This window comes from Mobula hypostoma, chromosome 3 (genome assembly GCF_963921235.1).
Source record: "Mobula hypostoma chromosome 3, sMobHyp1.1, whole genome shotgun sequence".
Classification (NCBI taxonomy): domain Eukaryota; kingdom Metazoa; phylum Chordata; class Chondrichthyes; order Myliobatiformes; family Myliobatidae; genus Mobula; species Mobula hypostoma.
The window spans coordinates 117,257,024-117,268,063 of NC_086099.1; the positions used below are offsets into that span (position 1 = coordinate 117,257,024).

An 11,040-nucleotide genomic window follows, 5' to 3' on the forward strand; every position below is an offset into this window, starting at 1 on the left:
AAGTTTGTAAAGGCCATGTTTTAGATGTCCGAAGTAGTGGAATTGTATCTTGAGGAACTTTATCCCAAGCTTTCTGAGCTGATGACTGATTCAGGAGGCCATCCCATCACTCTGTCTGGATCTGAGGTAGTGTTCAAGGAGAAAGACTATGAATCAATTAATCACGGATCTCAAGGGCAGAGCAATATAGGAGCCTCAATCTTCGTACAACAGATATACAATATCTATGCAAATGTTTGCAAAGTTGTAGAAGGATTTCTGATATAGGAAACGATTAAAGAGGGGGAGAGTGAATTGGAATATAGTCATGACAGAGTGTCGAGCCCTCAGTTTTTGTTTTCTTTCAACCATTTCAAAAAGCCTCTGATCACTGGCTTCCTTTGCAATCATTAAAAAGGCATTTGCCTGTCGTGTGGTGAAAAGGATCACACACAATACTCCAAAAGGCAACTTTGTCCCTCAAAGGATATGGTGGTGACTGCTACCAGAGCTGTCATCAGTGGATGTACCAGGGTTATGAGATTGATAAGGATAAAAGGAAGTTCTTTCATCACCCAGTCTAAGAGCCCTGACAATGAGAACTCAGTCAGATCCACTGGCATGACATTACCAAATGATTTTTGGTGATGGATCCCACCGAAAGTACAATCCACTCTGTGTAAATCTCAGTGCCTCTCGGAAGTCGCGTTCTGAGTCCTGATTGTAGGTATGTAGTGGCGGGGGGGGGGAGTGGATGAGTAATGGAAATCAGCAGCAGACTTTCTTGCCTGTGTTTGTATTGATGCAGTGAAAATTCACGAGATGCAGGTCAGGAATCCCACATCCACACTCTCTCATCATTTTAACACTCTGCCGCTACTTCTAAGGAGCCTGTGTTACCGTGGGGAGGAAAGACGGTGATGGTAAAGCCTAGCAGTTTGAACAATATAACTGGAATTGCACTCACCGTTGAGACACTGCTTGGTGTGCACTGCTCATCAGTGAAGTCTATTTGGACGTAAAGTCAGGAAATGCTGGAAACGTTCAGCAGTGGAAAGAATAACAAACTAATGTTTCAGGTCAAAGATCTTTTACCAGAATGTGTCAGCTCCTGATTGCTCTCTGACCCATTCAAACCTGCCTTGCCCCACTGTTCCACTTTATCCTATTTGGTGTGACGATTGTTTAATTTTCCTTTTCTTTCAGACTTTGAAGTTCATAGAGTTCAACAAATCTGGAATTATAACTCTCCTTTGGATCTTCTTCCCACTTCTCTTTGTCTGACCTCACCTTTCCCCCATTTCCACCTGCCTCCAGTTCTTCCCCCTCAGGCGATAAGTCTTTACCAGCCTAACCCTCATCCCCTTCTGTTCCTTCACGAACGCTGTCTGAATCTGACCTGCTGAACAATCCAGTTTATGAATGGACAAGACCACAAGGGCAGATGTTTGAAGGAGTTCACCCCTCCTCATTGCAGTGTATTTGTCCACTGAATCCATGAGTACAAAGTGTTAATATGGATCTGATGTAGTAACTTCCTGTGGTGTAGCAATTGGTTTTGTTGTGTTGATCCTTAGCATCAGGGAACACTGGTGAAGGACGACAGCAGTTATTGGTAACAAGTGCTGAATTAATCCTACTTGTACTTTGCAGCTTCAAGGAGATTCCCAGCTTTCGACTTTCTTCACAAACCTCAGCTACGACGCCTTCAAGGAACTGGCAGACCAATATGTCAAAAAGGAGGTGAAGAACAAGGGACTGCAGGAGAATCCCGAGCTTGTCAAGCTGGCATTTACACTTGATTTTACTGCAAAGGTTGCAGGGGTCTGTGACCATCAGATCAAGCGGATCACAGGCTTCGGGAGCCAGTACCTCCAGGATACCTGTTGGCAGATGCTCAGCTCCAGTGAACAGGTGGATAGGAAGTTGTGTTTATTCTGTACGGGATCACACTCCTTTATACATGGCTATCTGTACAGGGTGATTTTACGACCCCTACTCCCAAATCATTCTTGTAACGCATCAAGCCTCTTGTCATTGAACTTAGAACATAGAAATCTACAGCACGTTACAGGCCCTTCGGCCCTCAATGCTGTGTCGACCAATTGAAAGCCAGGGTACGATCAACATTTTATCCAAAATCCAATCTTATAGAGCTTTTGAGGAGATTACCAGGAAAGTTGATGAAGGAAAAGCAGTGGATGTTGTCTACATGGACTTAAGCAGAGCCTTTGACAAGATCCACCATAGGAGGTTGGTCGAGAAGGTTCAGTCACCTGGCTTTCAGGATAAGGTTGTAACCAAAGTTGACATTGGCTTTGTGAAAGAAGCTTGCAAGTAGTAGTAGATGATTACCTCTCTGACGGGAGGCCTGTGACTCATGGTGTGCCACAGGGATCAGTGTGGGTCATTGTTGTACGTCATCTACATCAACAACCTGGATGATTATAAGGTAAACTGGATCAACAACTTTGTGGATAACATCAAGATTGGGTGTATACTGGACAGTGAGCTTTTTTTCAGTGGGACTTGGCCTGGCTGGAAAAACAGGCTGTAAAAGGGCAAATGGAATTTAATACATGCAAGTGTGAGACGTGGCACTTTGGTAGGGTCAATCAGGATAGGTCTTACACAGTGAGTGGCAGGGCACTGAGGAGTGTAGTGGAACAGAGGGATCTGAGAATACAGATTCATAATTCCTAGGGAGTGGTTTCCCAGGTAGTTATGGTTGTAAAGAGAGTTTTTAGCACACTGGCTTTCATACAGGAGTTGGGATGTTATGTTGAAATTATATAAGACGTCGGTGAAGCCTAGTTTGGAGTATTGTATGCAGTTCTGGTCACCTACTACAGGGGAGATATCATCAAGATTAAAAGAGTACAGAGAAAATTTACAAGGATGTTGCTGGGACTTGAGGACCAGAGTTATAGGGAAAGGCTGAATAGGTTAGGACTTTATTCCTGTAGTGCAGGAGACTGAGGGGAGAATTGATAGACATGTACAACTTTATGGGGGGGGGGGCGTATAGATATTGTAAAGGCAAGCAGACCTTTCCACTGATGTTAGGTGAAACTAAAACCAGAGGTCATACAGTAGCTTAAGGGTGAAGGATGAAATGTTTCATCTGGTCAGGGAGATTGAGGAGTTGATAGAGAGAAGTTGCAGGCAGGTGGTCACGCCGGGGCCACAGGAGGCAGACAAGTGGGTCACGGTTAGGAGGGGGAAGGGGAAGAGTCAGGTAATAGGGAGTACCCCGGTGGCTGTGCCCCTTGACAATAGGTACTCCTGTTTGAGTACTGTTGGGGGGGACAGCTTACCCGGGGGAAGCGACAGTGGCCGTGCCTCCAGCACAGAGTCCGGCCCTGTAGCTCAGAAGGGTAGGGAAAGGAAGAGGAGGGCAGTAGTAATAGGGGACTCGATAGTAAGGGGGTCAGATAGGCGATTCTGTGGATGCAGTCCAGAGACCCGGATGGTAGTTTGCCTCCCTAGTGCCAGGGTCCAGGATATTTCTGATCATGTCTAAGATATCCTGAAGTGGGAGGGTGAGGAGTCAGAGGTCGTGGTACATATAGGTACCAATGACATAGGTAGGAAAAGGGAAGAGGTCCTGAAAGGAGAATATAGGGAGTTAGGAAGGGAGTTGAGAAAAAGGACTGCAAAGGTAGTAATCTCGGGATTACTGCCTGTGCCACGCGACAGTGAGAGTAGGAGTGCAATGAGGTGGATGATAAATGCGTGGCTGAGGGATTGGAGCAGGGGGCAGGGATTCAAGTTTTTAGATCATTGGAACCTCTTTTGGCACAGGTGTGACCTGTACAAAAAGGACGGGTTACGCTTGAATCCTAGGGGGACCAATATCCTGGCAGGGAGATTAGCGAGGGCTACTGAGGTGACTTTAGACTAGAATGGTTGGGGGGTGGGAATCAAATTAAATAGACTAGGAGAGAGGAAGTTAGTTCACAACAGGGGGATGGGAACCAGTGCAGAGAGACAGAGGGGTGTAAAATGAGGGTAGAAGCAAAAAGTAGTAAGGTGAAAAGTAAAAGTGGCAGGCCGACAAATCCAGGGCAAGCATCAAAAAGGGCCACTTTTCAACATAATTGTATAAGGGCTAAGAGTGTTGTAAAAGCGAGCCTGAAGGCTTTGTGTGTCAATGCAAGGAGCATTCATAACAAGGTGGATGAATTAAAAGTGCAGATTGTTATTAATGAATATGATATAGTTGGGATCACAGAGACATGGCTCCAGGGTGACCAAGGATGGGAGCTCAACATTCAGGGATATTCAAGAGGGATAGACATGAAAGAAAATGAGGTGGGGTAGCATTGCTGGTTAGAGAGGAGATTAACGCAATAGAAAGGAAGGACGTTAGCCGGGAGGATGCGGAATCGATATGGGTAGAGCTGCATAACACTAAGGGGCAGAAAACGCTGGTGGGAGTTGTGTACAGGCCACCTAACAGTAGTAGTGAGGTTGGGGATGGTATTAAACAGGAAATTAGAAATGTGTGCAATAAAGGAACAGCAGTTATAATGGGTGACTTCAATTACATATAGATTGGGTGAACCGAATTGGTAAGGGTGCTGAGGAAGAGGATTTCTTGGAATGTATGCAGGATGGTTTTTTGAACCAACATGTCGAGGAACTAACTAGAGAGCAGGCTATTCTAGACTGGGTATTGAGCAATGAGGAATGGTTAATTAGCAATCTTCTCGTGAGAGGCCCCTTGGGTAAGAGTGACCATAATATGGTGGAATTCTTCATTAAGATGGAGGGTAACATAGTTAATTCAGAAACAAAGGTTCTGAACTTAAAGAAGGGTAACTTTGAAGGTATGAGATGTGAATTAGCTAAGATAGACTGGCAAATGACACTTAAAGGGTTGACGGTGGATATGCAATGGCAAGCATTTAAAGATCGCATGGATGAACTACAAGAATTGTTCATCCCAGTTTGGCAAAAGAATAAATCAAGGAAGGTAGTGCATGCGTGGCTGACAAGGGAAATTAGGGATAGTATCAATTCCAAAGAAGAAGCATACAAATTAGCCAGAAAAAGTGGCTCACCTGAGGACTGGGAGAAATTCAGAGCCCAGCAGAGAAGGACAAAGGGCTTATACTTAGGAAGGGGAAAAAAGATTATGAGAGAAAACTGGCAGGGAACATAAAAACTGACTGTAAAAGCTTTTATAGATATGTGAAAAGAAAAAGATTGGTTAAGACAAATGTAGGTCCCTTACAGACAGAAACAGGTGAATCGATTATGGGAAGCAAGGACATGGCAGACCAATTGAATAACTACTTTGGTTTTGTCTTCACTAAGGAGGACATAAATAATCTTCTGGAAATAGTAGGGGACAGAAGGTCCAGTAAGATGGAGGAACTGAGGGAAATACATGTTAGTAGGGAAGTGGTGTTAGGTAAATTGAAGGGATTAAAGGCAGATAAATCCCCAGGGCCAGATGGTCTGCATCCCAGAGTGCTTAAGGAAGTAGCCCAAGAAATAGTGGATGCATTAGTGATAATTTTTCAAAACTCGTTAGATTCTGGACTAGTTCCTGAGGATTGGAGGGTGGCTAATGTAACCCCACTTTTTAAAAAAGGAGGGAGAGAGAAACCGGGGAATTATAGACCGGTTAGCCTAACGTCGGTGGTGGGGAAACTGCTGGAGTCAGTTATCAAAGATGTGATAACAGCACATTTGGAAAGCGGTGAAATCATCAGACGAAGTCAGCATGGATTTGTGAAAGGAAAATCATGTCTGACGAATCTCATAGAATTTTTTGAGGATGTAACTAGTAGAGTGGAGAGGGGAGAACCAGTGGATGTGGTATATTTGGATGTTCAAAAGGCTTTTGACAAGGTCCCACACAGGAGATAAGTGTGCAAACTTAAAGCACATGGTATTGGGGGTAAGGTACTGATGTGGATAGAGAATTGGTTGGCAGACAGGAAGTAAAGAGTGGGAATAAACGGGACCTTTTCAGAATGGCAGGCAGTGACTAGTGGGGTACCGCAAGGCTCAGTGCTGGGAGCCCAGTTGTTTACAATATACATTAATGACTTAGATGAGGGAATTAAATGCAGCATCTCCAAGTTTGCGGATGACACGAAGCTGGGTGGCAGTGTTAGCTGTGAGGAGGATGCTAAGAGGATGCAGGGTGATTTGGATAGGTTAGGTGAGTGGGCAAATTCATGGCAGATGCAATTTAATGTGGATAAATGTGAAGTTATCCACTTTGGTGGCAAAAATAGGAAAACAGATTATTATCTGAATGGTGGCCGATTAGGAAAAGGGGAGGTGCAACGAGACCTGGGTGTCATTATACACCAGTCATTGAAAGTGGGCATGCAGGTACAGCAGGCGGTGAAAAAGGCGAATGGTATGCTGGCATTCATAGCAAGAGGATTCGAGTACAGGAGCAGGGAGGTACTACTGCAGTTGTACAAGGCCTTGGTGAGACCACACCTGGAGTATTGTGCGCAGTTTTGGCCCCCTAATCTGAGGAAAGACATCCTTGCCATAGAGAGAGTACAAAGAAGGTTCACCAGATTGATTCCTGGGATGGCAGGACTTTCATATGATGAAAGACTGGATCGACTAGGCTTATACTGGTTGGAATTTAGAAGGTTGAGGGGGGATCTTATTGAAACGTATAAAATCCTAAAGGGATTGGACAGGCTAGATGCAGGAAGATTGTTCCCGATGTTGGGGAAGTCCAGAATGAGGGGTCACAGTTTGAGGATAAAGGAGAAACCTTTTAGGACCGAAATTAGGAAAAACTTCTTCACACAGAGGGTAGTGAATCTGTGGAATTTTTTGCCACAGGAAACAGTTGAGGCCAGTTCATTGGCTGTATTTAAGAGGGAGTTAGATATGGCCCTTGTGGCTAAAGGGGTCAGGGGGTATGGGAGGAAGGCTGGTACAGGGTTCTGAGTTGGATGATCAGCCATGATCATACTGCTTGGCGGTGCAGGCTCGAAGGGCCGAATGGCCTACTCCTGCACCTATTTTCTATGTTTCTATGTTTAGGGGAACATGGGGGGAACTTCTTCACTCAGAGGATGGTGAGACTGTGGACTGAACTGTCAGTGGAAGTGGGGGATGTGGGTTCAATTTCAACATTTAAGTGAAGTTTGGGTAAGTACATAGATGGAAAGGAGAGCTGTAGTCCAGGTCTGGGTTGATGGCGTGAGGCAGAATGCAGTTTGGCATGGACAAGCGAGCTGAAGAGCAATATTCTGCTGTGACTCCAATTCTAGATTTGGTAGTGTATTTACCAGTTGTCATCAGTGATCGTTACATTCTTGTCCGTTGTCCCATTGTTCTGGACACTCATGTTTGAAAACATTTTCCCAGGTTTCTGAGTCTCTTCAGCGCTGGTGTTTTCAATTTTCCTTGTTACTTGCATTTGTTTACTCCCTCCAATCCTGCAATGTTTTCTTTGAAGTGCGGAGATCAAGGTTCCATCTATGTTTAGCAGGAACTTTTCTACTGTTGTATTCTTTTTCTCTAGCCCTAAACACTAGCAACTTACCTGCATTTCTGGTGACTTTGCTGACTGACGTACAGTAGCTACTTCATGTTCTATATCTCACAGAATGCTTCACTGCCTAGTAGTTACAACTGTACCCTGGAACATAATCAAATGCTGTTTGTGTTGATTGTTAATGCGGATTCTAATCATATTAGATGTTTATGCTGATTGTTAATGCAGATTCTAATCATATTAGATGAAATATGAAATTTATTCAGCTCTTCCCCATGTTCTGCTCACTACTTAAAAACATGGAATAATGGCCAACACACACAAAATGCTGGAGGAACTCAGCAGGCCAGGCAGCATCTATAGGAAAAAGCACAGCCGGCGTTTCAGCCCGAAATGTCGACTGTACTTTTTTCCATAGATGCTGCCTGGCCTGCTGAGTTCCTCCAGCATTCTGTGTGTGTGGCTCAGATTTCCAGCATCTGCAGATTTTTCTCTTGTTTGTGAATAATGGGAAAGCCTCCTTTCTGAAAAAATTGTTGCCTTACATTGGACATGTTCTCCTCTGGACAGATGTGTTAGCCACTGGAGTCCTGTCCTTACACAGTAAATCTGTTCTGCTTTAGAGCCACAGTGTTTTCTCGTACAGAGCTTCATAAACTATTCACCATTGTACAGCAACAGCCTTCCTGTTCCCATCTTACCGACATCCTGACCAAATCATGGTCCTGTTTCAGCACCAGCTTGTGAACAGTGAACAAGAGGGCAGAGATTTCCAATAATACTCCTAGTCTCCCCATTGCTCATTCTCCACTGATGTCCACCGGGAGGATGTATTGATATGAATATGATGTAGCAACTTATTAGCCAAAAGATTGGTTGTGTTTGCTTTCTTAACTTCGACAAGGTGAAGCCATGATTTGATATCCATTGTCTTTTGACCCAATAACCTGGTGCTGAGTAACACACACACAAACTGCTGGAGGAACTCAGCCGGTCAGGCAGCACCCATGAAAGGAATAAACAGTAGGCATTTGGTGTCAGGACGGGAAAGGAAGGTCAAAGAAGCCAAAGTAAGAAGGTGGGGGGGGGTGAGTACAAGCTAGAAGGTAAATCCCAGCGGGAGGCAGAGTTGGGTTGAAGTGAGAAGGCAGGAGGCGATAGGTGGAAAAGGCAAAGGGCTGAAGAAGGAATCCGACAGGAGAGGAGAATGGACCATGGGAGAAAGGGAAGGAGGAGGGGCACCATGGGGAGGCGACAGGCAGTTGAGGAGAGGGATAAGAGTGAAGTCACAGTGGGGAATGGAGGAAGAGGGATAGGGGAGGGGGAAAAATTACTGGGTTAGAGAAATCGATGTTCATGTAACTAAGTTGGAGGTTACCCAGACGGAATATGAGGTGTTGCTCCTCCAGCCTGAGAGTGACCTCATCATGGCAGTGGAGGAGACCACAGACCGACGTGTCCGAATGGGAATGGGGATTGTAATGAAAGAGGCTGTCCACTGGGAAATCCTGCTTGTTGCAGATGGAGTGAAGATGCTCGACAGAGGTGGTCCCCCAATCTCCGTCACCAATATAGAGCTGGCTGCATCGAATAGACTGGATACAGTAAATAACAATAGATTTGCGGGTGAAACGTTGCCTCACCTGAAAGGACAGTTAGGGTCCCTGAATGGAGGTGACAGAGGAGGTGAATGGGTAGGTTTAGCACTGTTTCCTCTTCCAGAGCTAAGTGCCGGCGGGGGTGGGATTAGTGGGGAGGGACGAATGGACAAGGAAATCGCAGAGGAAGCAACCTTGTAGAAAGTGGAGAATGGGAAGGGGGGTGGGATAAAGATGTGCTTGGTGGTAGGATCCCATTGAAGATTTAGAACTTGTGGAGAATGATGTGCTGGATGTGAAGGCTCATGGGGAGGTAGATGAGTATGAGGAATTTTATCCCTGTTAAAGCAGCGGAAGATTGGGTGTGGGCAGTTGCCCAGGAAATGGAGGAGATGCAGGTGAGTGCAACATCAATGGTGGAGGAAGGAAAACCTCATTCTCTGAAGAAGGAGGATACCTCTGATGTTCTGGAAAGGAAGGCCTCCTCCTCCGAATAGATGTGGCTTAGATAAAGGAACCGAGAAAAGGGAATGACATTATGATAGGAGACAGAGTGGGAAGAGGAAAAGAATACTAACCAGTCTGCCAGATCACTTCAGTGGGCAGATTGTATTCAGAGGTATTGGTGAGGACTGCTGTTACATTAAAGACATAGCTGATAAATGATGGGGGGATATGTGTTGAGAGTTTTGCAATATTATGGTAATTTTTCCAGATGCCTTCACTTTGGAACAAACTTTTTAAAGCTAATTTAAGCCACAATTTTGAAACTTTAACTCATATTTTCTGGAGCAAAACAGTTTTACCCATTTTTTGCATTCTCTACTTTTTCAGAACGAACCAACAAACAGCACAGAACGGCCTCCCAGTCCAGACTGAAGGAGACTGACTGAACAATTGCTTCTATTTTACATCTTGAAGGAGTCTGCAACTTCCTGAATGTGTAGAGTGATTCAGACTGAGCAGAACATGAGAACAAACTCACAGCTCCTCAGTAACTCTACCCTGTAGATGCTGTGACTACAACTGTGGCTCTGTCCTCTGCTGCTTGGCTGCAGTGAGAATAATCTCTGGATTCCACCGAAGTACAACGTGCCTCTTGTTTGGCACTTCTCCACCTGACATGGAGCCTTCCTAGACTGGGCTGTAGAACAGAGATGCATCGGCCTACCTTCAAACATTATCATCTAGTGTTTATGGCAAATTCACCACCTTTGCAAGGTAGTAGATGAACACACCTGTTATTCAGAGTAAGCAGCCATTCAGTGGATGACCTGCAGAGTGAGGCAGCTGCAGAACTTGTTCTTAATACAGAAGTACCTCTGGCTTATTCCCCCTTCCTTTCCAGTTGGATGAAGGGTCTCGTCCTGGAACGTTGACTGTTTTCATTTGCATTGATTCTGCCTGACCTGCTAAGTTCTTACAGCATTTTGTGTGTGTCAGTCTAACCTTGTTTGATGTTTTCTCTGGTGTTTATATTGTTATTTATTGGTAAGAATGACTTCGTATTTCAGTGCAATAGTGTGTGAGGCAAACGAATAATAAATATGATTAATTTTTAAATGAAGAAATTGCCCTTTTGCGCTTCATTGACTATGGGTGAGAACAAAAGGTAGGGTGCACATCAAACAATGGTGAAGTGTGAAGGAAGCGTGGGTTGAAGAACTGGATTTGAAACCACGACTGGAAGGGCTTGACACTTAGGAAGGAAAAGTATCCGGCTTAAAATTGCAGAAATATTGAGTATTCATATTAGAAAATTTCTATTGGACCCAATCATGTCCTTTTAAATGGGCAAACTCCCCACTAAAGCCTCAGGATGATTACAGTTCAATATGACTATTGGAAGTTGCTCTGTTTTCTCTTAGCATAGCCCATGTTGACTTGGCATCACTTGGAAAACTAATGATGTCAAGGATGTCTTGTGCTCTTCTGGAAGAAACCTGGGACCTACATTGCGAATCCATTGCACAT

General features: G+C 44.6%; 1 protein-coding gene across 10 annotated transcripts in view; it reads left to right on the top strand.

Annotated features, from left to right (window-relative positions):
• LOC134343519 (uncharacterized) overlaps positions 1 to 10,594 on the top strand; it is a 34,475-nt gene extending 23,881 nt beyond the window's left edge. For all 10 annotated transcript variants that reach the window (XM_063042254.1, XM_063042252.1, XM_063042251.1 and 7 more), the window contains 2 exons: positions 1,633 to 1,893; positions 9,901 to 10,594. In XM_063042254.1, the coding sequence (XP_062898324.1) occupies positions 1,633 to 1,893; positions 9,901 to 9,945 (306 nt within the window). In that variant the 3' untranslated portion in view covers positions 9,946 to 10,594. The remainder of the gene's footprint in view (positions 1 to 1,632; positions 1,894 to 9,900) is intronic.
• The last annotated feature ends 446 nt before the right edge of the window (positions 10,595 to 11,040 follow it).